General features: G+C 56.0%; 1 protein-coding gene across 2 annotated transcripts in view; it reads left to right on the top strand.

The window, feature by feature from the left end:
- The first annotated feature begins 2,091 nt into the window (after window positions 1–2,091).
- Window positions 2,092–14,558, top strand: part of MIDN (midnolin) — a 31,193-nt gene continuing 18,726 nt past the window's right edge. Inside the window, exons 1-4 of one of the 2 annotated variants that reach the window (XM_030540534.1) lie at window positions 2,092–2,363; window positions 5,524–5,749; window positions 7,181–7,268; window positions 7,528–7,590. In XM_030540534.1, the coding sequence (XP_030396394.1) occupies window positions 5,532–5,749; window positions 7,181–7,268; window positions 7,528–7,590 (369 nt within the window). In that variant the 5' untranslated portion in view covers window positions 2,092–2,363; window positions 5,524–5,531. Of the gene's footprint in view, window positions 2,364–4,964; window positions 5,410–5,523; window positions 5,750–7,180; window positions 7,269–7,527; window positions 7,591–14,558 lie in introns of those variants that run through there. The other variant, XM_030540535.1, reaches the window with a different exon arrangement.

The raw sequence follows: 14,558 nt of genomic DNA, 5'->3' as shown, positions 1-14,558 counted from the left end.
AAGGGTCCCTGCATTAGCCATGCTCGGTAGGGAGCCCTGTCTTAAAGGGACAGGATAATGTTCAAAATCAGATTAAAAAAAAATGTCCTTGTGCTCCCCTGTCTGTATCCACTGGTGTTTCTTTTTTATACTTGGATTGGAAGCTCTGGGGGGCAGGGACTGTCTCTTTGTTTCGTGTTTTTCCAGCACCTCGTGCAATGACTAGGGCTGCTGGGTGTAATTCAATATGACTTACGTTAGGACAGGACGTTAGATTCTTCAGCCTTAAATATATTTCACAATCTGATTTGCTTTCCCCCGTTGCTGCGGTTTGTTTACCTTCTGCATTTCACTTAGGGCATCCTAAAGCCAGGCTAGTCAGTTTCATGTTTGTTTCTAGTCATTTTCACTTCCTGGTTCACCTGCACTAGTGCTAGGTGATTGACCCAGGCAATGCCACTTTTCTCCTAGCTTCTGCCAGCCAGTGCTCTAGAATATGGGCCTTTATTCATATACAAATAACACCTCCCTAGGCCTTATGGCTACAGAGAAAACTCTTCAACATGAGAACTGAGTGTAACCCAGGTGGTGATGTCCCCCGAATCCTAAGAGAAGGATGTACTATCCCATGCCATCCCAAGGGGCATTAGCCCTGAAATCTGACAATGACCATTTCCAGGGCAAGGCTGTGAACTATTTCCCCGCTGATCAATGCCCAAAAGAGGGCAGAGCACACTATGAAGAGCTACCCGCCTTTCAGAGAGGATGCCTCCTTTGGGAGATGAGTGGGTGGAGCCTGTGAAAGCCCCATCCCCTGTCTGCTCCCCAAAGCTGCAGTGGGTCTCGCTGCAGGGCATAGATGTGTATGTCCCTGAGCCTGTGGGCTTTGATCTAACTAGTGACCAGATGTCCTGATTTTATATGGACAGTCCAAAATTTTGGGTCTTTCTCTTATATAGGTTCCTATTACCCCCCATTCCCTGTCCTGATTTTTCACATACACTGTCTGGTCACCCTATGATCTAACACAACTTTGCTTTATTAGCCAAACCAAATGTAGCAACATTTCTATTGGCCTTAGAGCTGCAAAAGTGTTCTCTCTCTTTTTTTGGCAGTCTTTTTTTTTCTGCCCTAGCTGAGCTGACTGTCCCTTTAAAGCTAAATTATGATGAGAGACTGAAAGTGCTGCCCCAGTGGTTCTCTTCCCAGGCCTGGACCGTGGGCTGCTTGCAGCTCAGGCAGCACCCAGCTGCAGCCTCTGTGACATCCTCTGGGCCATGCAGGTAGTTTATATATATAGTGTAGTGCAGGGGTTCTCAAACTGGAGGTTGGAAGGTTATTACATGGGGGGGGGGGGGTCGTGAGCTGTCAGCCTCCACCCAAACCTGGCTTTGCCTCCAGCATTTATAATGGTGTTAAACATATAAAAAAGTGTTTTTTATTTATTTGGGGTGCACTTGCTATGTGAAAGGGGTCACCAGCACAAAAGTTTGAGAACCGCTGATACAGTGTGTGGACGCAGCCCATATAGCACACAAAGAGAGCTGCCTTTGTGGCTCATAATGGCAAATAAGTTGAGAACCACTGGCTATCGGAGGGGCCTGTTTTAAGGCCCTGGCCCAGGAGATCTGTGGTCAGCTCCTACCTCTGCCGCTCTGTCCCTGTGAGACCCCGGGCAAGGCACTTCCACTCTCTCTGCCTCAGTTTCCCAGGAGTACAATGAGGATGTGATCCTCCTCCATCTCTGTTCAGCTGATACACTTTTCAGGGCTAACCCTCTCTGCTAGGTTTATGTACAGCGCCGAGCACCCCGGCCCCACCCCGGGGCCTGCAGGCCCCCCTGCGGCGTGTGTAGCAATAAGGAGAGTTCTGAGCTGGCCCAGGCAGCTCTTTACTGGAAGGCGGAACGGGGAACCACAAGGCAGAGGCTGCAGAAGCCGGGCGGGTTGTGAAAGAGTTACTGAAAATGGGCCGGCGCGGGGCAGGTGTGAGAGTTGCGTCACCTCCAATCTCCCTGCTGACTCGGCATGGCTGGGAGGCTTTTCGAGGCTGGCTGAGCCTCCTCTCTCAGGCTCCACCCAGGCTAATGTGCGGGGGGTGGCGGTGGTAAAACTTCTCTAGCGCCTCCCAAGCACTGAAGACTCAGCAGGCTGCTTCGCTCGGCGCCGCTTCCCAAGCCCGGGAGCCAGGCTGGGAAGGAGCTGGATTTCCCCCGCCTTGTGAGAGCTCTGCGCTAGCCCCAGGATTTACCTGCCTTGTGGGGCGATTCGGAGCCGGATTGGATCACGTGCTTACCGGGATATAGTTTCTTTTTTGGAGGGGGCTGAGCCGTTCCGGCTGCGCACGGGGAAAAGGAGGCGAAGGGGAAGGATTCGCGGGACCTGGTAAGTCAGTTTGTGCAGTTCCAGGGGGGGCAGGATTTTAAGGGGGGTTAACTTCTACCAAGCCAGAGAGCTCCCCGAGGAACCCGGCTGGGCGCCACACGAGATTCCTGCTTGTTTGCTTTGGGGCCTTAAAGGCAACTCATAAATCCAGTGTTTTAAACGAGGGTTTCAGCCTCTTTTAAGGAAGAGAGGTGGATTGTGCGGGAGAGAGTCCCTGGGTCCGATTCTGACCTCTCTACGGACGTGGAGCGGCTCCTGGTTCACACCACGGTCTGATCGGCATCGATCTACTCCTTGGCAAACTAAACTGAGGCTAAAGGCTCCCTTGCAGTCACCCCATTCCGGGGAAACCTTACAGGAATCCTACAACGGCCAGATCCCATTTTTAAACGTCTCTCAGGGCTTTCTCCTCCCCCCCCCCTTGAAAAAGTTTCTTTCTGACTTCAATGAAACTGGAGACAGCCTGAGTCGATTGGAGTTAGTTTTCATGGGCAGTTCTGCTTTAACTGAACAAGGCGTATGTCCTTGAGAGACTTAGCAGGATTGGGGTGGTTGGGTTTTTTTGTTTTTTTTTTTAACTTTCCTGACAAAGACCCGAGAAAGTTTGTAGGTGATTTTAATCTGCAGTTTCAAATCTAATGCCTGGGGGAGAATGGGAGACACCCAGGCATAGCTGGATGGAAGAAGGAGATCAGAGACTCGTCACGAGGGAGTGACCGAGTTCTGGTGTGGCTTTGTATTTTTAACAGGGAATCAATCATGTCCCCTTCCCAGGCTAGGACAGGAGTTAAGGCTACTTCTTTCAGGCCGGATGTTTCCAGCGCTCAGCACCCACCCGGGGGAGGGAGACGGGTTTCCAAGCAGTTCAGCTCCCTTGTGTAGGATCCTTTATGACCTCGTTGTTCAAAAGAACCCAGTCTGCTGCCCTCAGGTGCCAGAAAGGGCCGAGCCCTCGCCTATGCCTGGATGTGCTCCTCGGCCCTACACCCAGATCTGGCTGGTTAACTAACCTTCCCCCTTGGTAGCCGGGTTGTTTACACACCAGATCTAATAGGGCTTAGGCGATTTTTGTGCCAACGCCCGTCTTAACCGTCACGGGAGCAGCTGGCAGGTATCGTATTCAAGTAGGGTGAGGGTGGTGGTGGTTTATTTTTATTTTAAGTGGCTCTTCCGTTCCCACCTGCACAGAGGACGCGCTGTTCCTATAGGGCTGACTCTCCCTGTGGGGTTCCCACACTCCAGGCTGACTCCCTGGGCTCCGGCTTCGTTTCTAACCTGCCTGCCGGGCCTTCCATACCCAGCAGAGGGCGCCCTTGCTTTGCTGATTCATTCTGCACCGTCTCCGGCTGCTGTGTTCATACCCCCCCCCCCCCGATATAATCCGGAGCAATTCTGCGCTGCCAGTAAACGCTTTGACCTCCGGTTTTTTTTTTTAGGGGAGTGGGTGTCTAACCCGGCCCTTGTCCCCAGCAAACCCTGAAACCTTGCCTGGAACCGGAATTTGCCCAAGGAGGATTGCATCCGAGTCTGGGGTTTGCTCAGCCCCCATCCGCATTTTGTAATAGTTGGATATTTCCCCATAGAGCCCCCCGCCCCCGCTTCTGCGAGTCAATGTGTGTATGGGGGGGGGGGAATGTCTGCCTGCCTGTCTGTCTCTTTTAACTTGCTGTTCGCTCCGTGACCTCGGCTCACTCCGGATTATGTGAAAGCCATTGCAAAGTGCTTCCACTTTGCTGGGTTCGCCTCGAGGGGACAGAACCGTCCGGCTGGAGGACGAAGGGAATCCTCTCCCAGAAGTGGGGATTTTTACCTCCCGGCCGGCCATTGTTTGGAATAAGCTACATCCTTGGCGTGGTTTGAAGCGACCAGCTTCCTCTAATTTATACCCGGGGGGGGGGGACACTAGGCAAAGGGTTTCCTCCCATCTTAAGAAATGTAAATACCCTCCCCGCTCCTTAGAACAATGGCTTTGCTGCGCAGGCTCGGGACATTCATTGCCTTTCCCCTGCGCGGCTCCCGACTTGTATGCAGCAGCAGAAACTAGGAAGAAGCTGCAATGTGCAACCGCTGTGTTGTGTTTTTTGGGTTTTTTTTTGGTCTCGTCCCACGCCGGGACGGAGCCCAGCCCCCAGACCTGGCCTCTGAGCACGCGCGTAAATCTCCCCTCACCCTCCTTTCCCCAAGCCCAGGGAGCAGCTGAGCTGAGGTTTTTCTGCGGAGCCCTTTGTTGTGAGCCTAATATATTATGAATGGCTTAAAAAAAGGAGGGGGGGCTGGCTTTGGAAGTGTGTGGGTGGGGAGGAATCTAGCCAGGCACCAGGCAACCCTCCTGTGTCCAGTGGCTCAGGATCTGCTGGGCAAAGGCGTAGGGGGGGCAGTGGAGGTGGAGAGCTCTGAACGGGAGGGCGGAGTCAGCCTTCCACGTGGGGGAGCACCGGGCCGGCTGCGATTGGCCCCGGGTTGCCTGTCTCAACGTTCGGAGAGGCCGGGTTGGCTGGCGGCTGCGCGCAAGGAGTAAGAAGTGAATGAGGGGGGAAATTAGCTCCGCCCCCCCATGGAACGTTGATACATTATAACTTTTGTGTGTGTGTGTGTGTGGATGTGGGTACCGTGTGTGTGTTACTTTCACACCGCGACACCGGCGGAGCTCGGAGCGGCGGCTGCCGGGTTCAGCGCCAAGGGGGGGAATCGGGAACGAAAAAGCTTTACCCCCCCTTCTCCCTCTGCACCCCCCCTTCTCTCACACACGAGCCCTCCCTGCGAGCAGCATCTCCCGGCGAGATCCGCGTCCTCAGGAGGCACCCGAGGAAGGAGAAGGGAAATCCCCGATAGGAGAGTGACTTGTGGGGGTTTATTATTATTATTACTATTTTTTTAGGGAGGTTAAATCGGGGCAAACTCCCTTGTTCTTCAGGGAGAGCTGGTCCCCTCCCCCCACCAAGTCCCCTTTAGATCCCCGCGCGAGGAAGACCTGGAAGGACCCCACGGATCCGGAGTGACCCTTGGATATTAAATCGGAGCGAGGAAGGCGATCCCACCCCGGCTGGTGTGTGCGTGTATCTGTGAGCGCAGCCGAACCGGGCGCTCTGGTCGCTCCTTTGTTCCCTTCCACCTTGGTTCCCCTGCCCCACCAACCGCTGCTCCCTGCCCGCCTCCCCAGGTCACCGAATGGACCAGCAGCCCAGCGCCAGGAGCTGCAGCCGGGGTGCCCCAGCCTGCGAGGCCGTCCCGAACGAGCCCTCCATGAATCTGTACATCAACACCACCACCGGGACCCGTTATGAGCTCTCCGTCCCCGTGGAAGAGACGGTGGAAGGACTGAAGCGGAGACTGTCACAGAGGCTCAAAGTGCCTAAGGAGAGGCTGGCTCTCTTACATAAAGAAAGGTAGGTCTAGCAGCCCTCCCCCCCCCCGCGGATAAACTACCCCAGAAGGGACCCAACTCAGGGGCTCACCAATGCGGGGAGGGGGAGCGGCGGCGAGCAAGGATCCTCCCCCAGTCCCTTGGCGCTTTAAAGGAACCCAAGTGGCAGGTAGCGGGTTTCATTCTTCGCCTCCCTTACAAAGCCCCGGCTCCCGGGGGTCCCCCTGTGTGTGGGGCCCCGTTTCTCAACCTCCTGCACCAGGCGGGATGGGTTCCAGTCGCTCCCACCAGTCGGCTCCCCTAGCTGGCCTGGGCTGAGCCGCGGTCCCGGGGAAGCCGCTGGGATATGGACCCTGGACCTAAAATGGAGCCTCTCCGTAGGCTTTGATCCCACAAAACTTTCCCCTGGCTGCGTGTGCGCGGGGCCCCATCCTGGCTTCACCCCACTCCGGCGCCGTGTTGCATGAGTCACTGGGAAGTGTGCGGCGCGGGGTGCCCTTTGTTCTAAAGGTTGAACCGAGGTGGGATCTAGAGGCGGCCTTTTCTCGGCACGACGCCCCCCCCCCGCCCCTTTTCCAAAACCCAAATGGGGCGGGGGGCTCTATGAGAGTTGTATTCTGGCGCGGCAGGGCTGGGAGGTGGGACAGTCCTTTGTTTAGGAGCCAGGTTTGCTGCAGATCCCAGACTGTTCAAGGCGTAAGGTGCAGAAGGGGGGGGGCTTTCTGGGGGATACTTTTGACACCTCCCTTCCCTTCAAGCCCCCTCCCCCAACAGTAGCCAAAATAGAGAAAGGAACCTCGGAGACTAAGACGAGGGAGCTTTTGCTCTCCCTCCTTGAGCAGCCTGGTTGAGTGAATTAGGTGTCTAATTGGGGGTGGGGGTGGGGAGAAATCTTTGCATATATGATTACAGTGTTTGTAAAAAAGGGGGCAGGTGTCCATTTCGCCCCCCCCAACGCTACCCTCCCCCCAAAACTGGTCAAAATGTCTTCCTCTCCCTGCCTCCACACCCCCAGTCATCTGAATCCTGCCTGTCCTATGGGGAAGGTTTTGTTAGACACAAAAGCTAGTGCCTCCTCTTGTCTCCCAGTCCACTGCACACACACTGCACGGGTTAGTGGCAATGGCTGCGTGACTGATTACTGCAGTATCATTCCCTGCCTCCTGCCCCTCTGATAGGATGTTTACATAATAAACTGGAGGGGGAGAGAGACAACACAATTGTGCATTGAGGGGGAAGGGGCTGGAATGAGATTCGGAGGGTAAAGATAACTGGGGAGGGGGTCATCGTGCTAAACGTAAATTAACCCCCCACCGCTGATTCTGCATCCCCCTGGCCTAAGAGGCAGTTCAGAGTCAGGGGAGCCATCCCTCTTTGCTGAATGTGCACCTTACTGATTTAATACCAGGGAGATCTGATGTCCTTCTCTCTCCATGTCTTTTCCCTTCTGCAGTCGGCTCAGTTCTGGAAAGCTGCAGGATCTGGGGGTCGTGGAAGGAAGCAAACTGACGCTTGTCCCGACAGTGGAAGCTGGCTTGATGGTAAATGGCTTTTATTATTCTCCCCTCCCCACCCCATCTATTATTAAAGGACTAGAATGTGATCTGGCTCAGCAGAACCGATGCCACTTCCTCTGACACAACTGTGGGGGGGTGGGATTGGCGCTGGGAATGGCAGCAAGTTGAATATTTCATTGGTTGCTCTGTAGTTCGGTGTATAAATAGTGAAAGTGACATGCAATCCACCCACCCACCCCCAAGCCACACGCACACACACCCCCTTTTTTATTTTTTCTTTCAGTCTCAGGCATCCAGACCAGAACAGTCAGTGATGCAGGCTCTGGAAAGCTTAACTGAAACTCAGGTGAGAAGCAGAAATATTGGTGCATTGACATGGACAAAGATTTCTCTGCAGGGGGCTTGTTTCTGACCTCCTCCTTCCCCACCCCTACAGCTTCCTCTATGTGCTGAAGGCTAGAGATCTCCGCAAAAGAGAAACCTAGAGGCCTGTGTCTGTGGTGAAGGGATTTGATGATCATTTGTTACTGTACTGCCTAAAGGCCTTGACCCAAATCAGGGCCCTGCTGTGCCAGGCACTGCACACACACCTAGGCAGAGACAGTCCCTGCCCTGAAGAGTTCAGTCTAAATCAGTGGTTCTCAACCTGCAGTCCCATCAGTGCACCACTGTGGCCCATGTGACATCCTCAGGGCCGTACGGGTCATGTATATATTGTGAGGATGAGGCCCACATACCACACAGAGAGCTGCATGTGTGGCCCACAATGGTAAATCAGTTGAGAGCCACTGGTCTAAATAGAGTAGGAAGGGAAAACTGAGGCAAAGGAAGGTGAAGGGTCTAGGCCAAGGTCACCCAGCAGGTCAGTGCTGGCTCTGTCAAGGTCCTGACCTCAAGGTGCGATGTGGGGTCCCCATTCTCGACACAGCGGGTGTATTTTGGGACTGACTTCCCCCATTTCCCCCCAATTTAAAGACAAAAGCAGGATTCCTACCCTAACAGTTGCTTTTACTGCTTGAGGGAAGAATGCCTCTTGCTATTGTGTTTGGAGAATCAGGTGGGGGGTGGGGGGCTGTATATGCGGATCTTACCAGGACACAGCTTTGTGTTGGAGATTTGCACCTTCAGATCACAAGGGGGTGGTGGCTTTTCTCCCGGGGCCTGAGCCGCCGTTCTCGCAAACCAGATGCAGCAGCTTTTGAATGTCTGCACCATGGTCTTGAGTTCATGGCTGGGGAGGGGGCAGGGGGTGGTGCTAGGTTAGGATAACTGTGAAGTTACTTGGTGTCTGGCTGCTTGTGCTCCCAAAGGTTGCTAGTCAGACAAAGCGGGGGAGAGTTTTGTTTTGTTTTGTTTTTTCCCCCCTACCCCTGGCTTGTGCTTCAAGGAAACCCTCCCATTGCTGGGTGACCCTCTGATGTGTGTCTGAGGAGAGGTGGGGAGGGAAGGAAACGGCAGACTGCAGCTGGGTGTGGAATTCACCTCTTCACCTCCCTCTGGCTTTAAAGTTGAGCAGGCTCCTGCTTCTTTGTTTTTTGGTATTTAAAAAAAAAAACCAAACCTCTCTCCTTCCTCACCAGCTAGCACTTGAGTTTATTTTTAAAAGACTTTTTTTTTAAGTTCCTGATTTAATTCTGAGCCATCAGTGTAGTGCTGGGGGCTACTTCCCCTCCCCCAAGCACCGTGCAAATACATGCTAATGCCCTGCCCTGCTTGGTACCTTTTAACTGCTCTCCTCTGGAGTTGCGTGGGTGGGAAAAACATATGAGGCTGGCTGCAGTGCTTCCTTGCAGACCTGCCTGCCAGGACTCTGCTGCTGGGGGGCTGGTGCTTTTCTAGGACAGGGCCCCTGGAAGGGTGGCAGAGCCCCCAGGTCCCTCCGCGCACTGTGCAGCATGACTCTCCCTGAAGTCACCTTGGAGCGAGGAATGGCCTTTGCAACCTGGATGCTCTTGGCCTTCCTGCGGACGACCTTGACTCTGTACGCCTGGCCCGTTTAACACGCTGCTTGCTGAGCGGCTGCAAAGCGTACTTCTGGGGTTGGAGCATTCCCCCAATCTCCTGGGGGCAACACGGCACCCCACCCCCCTGCGCTTGGACGTGGCTTCCCTGTGACTCTAGCCGGGCTTACAACGGCAAACTGCTGCAGGGATCTGGGTTCTGGCAAAGGGCCAGAGGCCTGTCTCCTTTGTGGCTTTTGGGCATGAATGCTTTTCTGGGTTGGCATGGGGCGTTAGTGAAACGCTGGTGGCTCAGTGGCGTGTTCTGGCAGAAGGCGAGCTGGCTTCGGGTCCCAGTTCCTCACCTTGGTTTGGTGTCTGATCAGTTGAGACCTTCCCCCCCCCCCACCTCGGGGATGGTCTTGGAATTGTCCCACATCCCTCCTTTCAGGGTGGGGGCCGTGCACACAGGGCATGAGATGTGACGAGCTGCTGTTCTGGTTGCAGCCTGGATAGGAGCCATGAGGAGCACAGGAATCTCCCTGCACAATGCCTCTTTCTAGGCCTGGGAGGGGCAGAGGGCAGGAATCCTCCTGGGTCGGGCTAAGATTCCTGGCTGGGGCTTGCTGTCTCATGCCCCAGGAGGGTGGGTAGGGGCAAAGCCAGCACAGAGGCTGGGGTGAGGTCCTCCTGCGTGGTGTGTGCGTGCGTTGTCTCATCTTGAAAACTTGTATGATCACCCAGCCAACATGGTAATGGGGGAGTGGTGGCTGCTATAAGGAAAGTGGGCGGGGGGAGCTGGCCGACCTGCCCTGAGCAGGGCTGGGTTTGATTACCATGCTTGTGTCTACAGGATGGAATCAGTGCGTTCCAGGTCTTGCAGCGAAAGGGTTTATTCCTCCTTTGTGGCGTGTTGGTAGCAGGCTGCCAGAAGAGCGGGGCGAGGGGTTAGAAGGTGGCTCCTTAGAGGCGCTGAATTGCAGCGGTGGAGGCTCTCCTGGGTCAGTCTGTGTCTCATGCGCCTTGCATGCAGAGTGTAGGTCCCCAGCTGAAGTTGCAACCCCCACCCCTTCCTCTGTCACTGAAGCTAGAGCTGGAAAAGGCCTCCCATGCCACTAGTTTCTGTTCCCTACTGCAGTAAAATGAGTGGGAAGCCAAGGCTGGGAAGTGGTGACCCCCCACCCCCATCTCCATGGGTTTGTTGACAGGATCTCTGCCTCAGGAAGCCTTCTCTGAGCACAGAGGAACAGCCAGCACCTGGGGGCGGGGGACAGGAAACCACGCCTCTCATTCATGCATCTCGCCTTGGTTCTGCCTGCGTAGGGCTCTCTGATAATAGCAGGGAGATCTGCTGTGCTCTGACTTCCTCTGGGGGTGGGAGAAAACGCCATCTAAGCCTTCCCCTCATACCTTAAGGAAATGACTACGGGGCAGGAGGCGTGGCGCTTACCCCAAGCTGGGGGCTGGATTCCCGTGGCGTGGCTGATGTCCTGGTAGCTGTCGGTTAACTTCCTGCCAAAGCTCCTTGCCACATTCAAGGGGTCGGATGATGCCCACCTGCTCAGCAGAGCTGCCGGGGGTGGTGTGGTGGGTGGAGAGGGGTATTGCTCCTTGGCCAGCAGCCTCAGCCATGCATGAACCTTCCCCAGCATAGCTGAGCGTGGCTGTGGCTACTGGGGAAGAGGGTACTGGTGTCTCTGGGGTGCTAGGCACCATCCCAGAGCCTGCCAGAGAGGGCAAGGATCCGTGCTCCCATTGGAAGGCCCAGCAGGCCCTCCCAGCGGCGCAGATCCAAGTCCTGGCTCCGGTTCTGAGGTCACTAGGTGGCTGAGTCGGGAGGAATGTTGTTTCTCAATGGTGGAAGTTTTTTGTGTTTTGGTACTTCACCCTCCCTCTTCCCCCCCCTCCCTCTTCCCCCCCCCCTTTTTTTTTTTTTGCTCTGGATGGAAAATCCCTCAGCAGCAGCCGTGGTGGAGTGCGGGAGCCGGTGTCAGGGCTCCAGCTGCCGGCTGCAGCTGTGTGCAGCTGGAGAGAAGGTTGTTAAGCCTGTTCTGTGGGAGGGCAGAGGCTGTTTCCTTCCCCTTGGTTTGGATCAGCCTCTCCTCTGGGTCTGACCTGGGCTGACCCATAGCATCACAAAACCTGGGTTTTGTGGGGCGCTTGTCCCTGCTCTGTGGGACGGAGGCTCTGCCCTGCGGAGGGTGCTGTATTCTCTTGAGTAACCAGGGCAGAGGACAATCTTGTCAATAACATGGGGGGAGGGCTCTGATTTCCTGCCCCCTCCCAGCCCACGCCAGTACCAGTCTCCTGTTGCGCTGGTGTTAGGGCACCTCCCTGCTGAGCCATCCATCCATCCACTGGCACCCACCCTGTTCTCATCCCCTGCTGGGGTGTGGGGGGGGAGGAAGCAAAGGTTACATCAGGGCAGGCGCTTGGAGAGGAGGGAATGCAGCATTCTGTGAGTCATCCGCATTTCTGGGAATCAGCAGGGACGCGCTCCCTGTATCTCCGGGGCTGGATTCGGAGACAGTAAATTAGATTTTCCTTCCCCGGACTTGGCAACAGCCTGCAGGGTCCCTGCTGCTGGTTCTTCTCCCGTGCCCCTCCCTCGCCTCTCAAAGGATCTAGGACAGCAGAATCCCTGGGGGAAACTGGCAGGATCCCCTGGGACCTAGCACAACCGTTCTCGTCCTGGGTGCGGACATTCCTCTCCTACCTGCGGGCAGGAGTTGGGAGGGGAGGGCGGGATGTTGCCCCATCCATGAGGTGATAACAAGGGCGCCGGCTGCACAGGGAGGGGAGAGTGGCCTTGCTCCAATGGCCGATGAATTCAGTGGGAGCTTTTTCCATCCCTGCTGTGGGCGTTGGAGCGGGCTGGCTGGGTGGGATGTGTTTATGTTGGAGCATCCTGCTTTCTGGTGGGGGGCGGGGGAAGGGCTGAAGGAATGTGGTGGGCAGCAGAGCCATCCCACCCTGCCCCTGTTCGGAAGATGGGGGTACCCGGAGGGGGCATTCATTTGGCGGCGGGGATTGGTTGGTTCCCGGGAGGGACCGGTGTGCTGGCGTTCGCAAGGGGGAGCACTCGGATGTGGTGGGGAGCGGCTGGTTTAGCTCAATGGCCCCCATCGGTGTTCAGGATTTGGACCGGTGTTATTGAATGGAAAGGGGGGGCAGGCTATAGGTCTGGACTGTGGGGGGGTGACAGCCTCCCATAGCACCCCCTCTCCCCTAGCCTGGCAGGCAATCGGTTTTGGTGCAGGGCTAGTGAAATGGCTGGCTGTCTCCACTCCCTTCCTCGCAGGGCTGGGGGCGAGGGGATGAGGTGTCTCCCGTGGGGGAAAAGGGGTGTTGGAATCTGGAGCTGTTCCCTGCTAATCTTGGTGCTACCTCTCTTAAAACTGGCTGGCGCGTGTGTGATGCTGAGGGCTGGATAACAGCCCCCTGACTCCCGGCCCTGCGCTCGGAGAGGAAGGGATTATTTTTAGTGCTGCTGGGACCCGACAGGCGGTGAGCTCATGCTCACTCCAGGCTCTCCAGTTTCCTTGGCTAATAACAGCCAAGGGTCAGGAAGGGGTGCGCAAGGAGGAAGGTGTGAGTCAGGCTCTCTGCCAGGAAGGAGAGGGAGCCTTGGGTGGCTGCTGACGTCAAGAGGACCTGGAGGAGTCTAGAGCGACTTGGGGACTGTCGCTGTGTGTGTGTGTGTGTGTGTGTGTGTGTGTGTGTGTGACTGGTTTAAGAGGGAGGCAGGATTGTATAATGGCTGGGGGAAGGACATTGGGGAGCCAGGACTCCTGGGTTGCCTCCTCATCTTGGGGAGGGAGTGGGATCTAGTGATTAGAGCATGGCAGGGGGCCGACTGGGTGACAGGAGTCCTGTCGCCCAGTCGGCCCCCTGCCTTGGCTTGGGGAGGGAGTGACGTAATTGTGTGTGTGGAGGGGAGTTGGCACATCTGGATTATCTGCCACTGACTCACAGAGGAGTCCTGCCCTCTCTCTGCACCTTGGCTTCCTCCCCCGTGTGACAGGGACAGTACCTGGAATGGGATGTTCATGAGGTATCACAAGATCATGGTCGTAAATGGCTTTCAGATCTCTGATGAGAGAGCAAGGCCAAAACTGCTCTCAGCTTGGGGGAGGGGGAAAGGGACCCCACCTTCTGAGTCCCTCTGATTTAGCCCCAAAGTCTGGCCCACCCTGTACATGCTGGAAATGGTCAATATTTTGTCTGGTGGAAGCCCCCTGGGGGGTGGGTAGGAATTGGCTGCCCCCCTCCACCTGCTTTCTTTGCACCTGAGGGGGTAAAGGATGTTCAGCAGAGCGGCTGTAGGTCGTGCGGGAGGGGGAAGGCCAGTGTGCTGTGGGGCTGATAGCCAGCAGTTCCTTTAGGGATGAATGAGGAAGCGGGGGGGGGGAAGGCTCTCTGAGCCCCCTCCCATCTGGGGAGCCAGGCTTTTCTCTGTATGTTAATCTCCCATCTGTGAGGCTTTCCCCTCCCCGCTCCTGGAGAACAAGAGAGCGGTCTCCACCGAGATGAGAAGGCGGGTGGAGGGGACTCTGAGGTGCCCCAAAGCCTGGTTAGTTCAGAGCCCTCTCGAGGTGCCTCTCTCCTGGGCAGCGATGCTCCCCACGCTGGAGAGCCTTTGTTTGGCTGGCAGGGGCGAGCGCCGTGTGTTTGAATGGCTGGATGCTCGATGGGAAGGGGGGGGGTGGGCTGGGAGTCGTGACTGCTGGGCCTTTGATTCAGGGGAATCTTTTGTGGCTGGAGGGAGGGGACTCTGCTGTTAGAAAAAGACTTAGCTGGCCCGTCTCTCTGGAAGTGGGCATGAGGCGCTCAACGGGGCGGTGGGTTTGTTGGGTGTATGTGGAGTGGGGAGCCCAACTCCCCCTCCCCCCATGTCGGGGCACACTGAGTTTTCCCTCCACTCCTGTACAGATGGAGAAACTGAGGCACACAGAGGACATGGGAGCCACAGAGGCTGGGATTAGATTGAGGATCCTTCCCCTCTTTCCACCCTCCCCAAATCCAGGGCTCTGTGCAGGGTAGGTGGACGCAAACATCTCCCTGTGACGGAGGAGTGTTCCCTCCCCCCAGCTGTAACCTTGATGGCCGAAGTTGCAGCATCTCTTTCACGCCCACCTCTTCCTCTGCGGCCTCCATCTGACGTGCTCGGGGGTTCGCTGTTATTTTTAAGCTGCTTTTCCCACGGCTTCTCAGAACTCAGCGTCTCTCTTGGATGTGGGGGGGGAGGGTGGGATGCTGGTATGATACCGAAGCTATTGCTGAGGCTGCCCGTTTGGCAGGCTGAGGGCAGGAGGATCTGTCTGCATCTCAGGCGCTTACAGCCCAGTGCCACCCGGCTTAGACAAATATTTAT

The sequence above is a fragment of the Gopherus evgoodei genome, chromosome 22, assembly GCF_007399415.2.
Source record: "Gopherus evgoodei ecotype Sinaloan lineage chromosome 22, rGopEvg1_v1.p, whole genome shotgun sequence".
NCBI lineage: Eukaryota > Metazoa > Chordata > Testudines > Testudinidae > Gopherus > Gopherus evgoodei.
The sequence above is the reverse complement of the archived record's forward strand: the minus strand, read 5'-3'. Positions and strand labels throughout refer to the sequence as shown.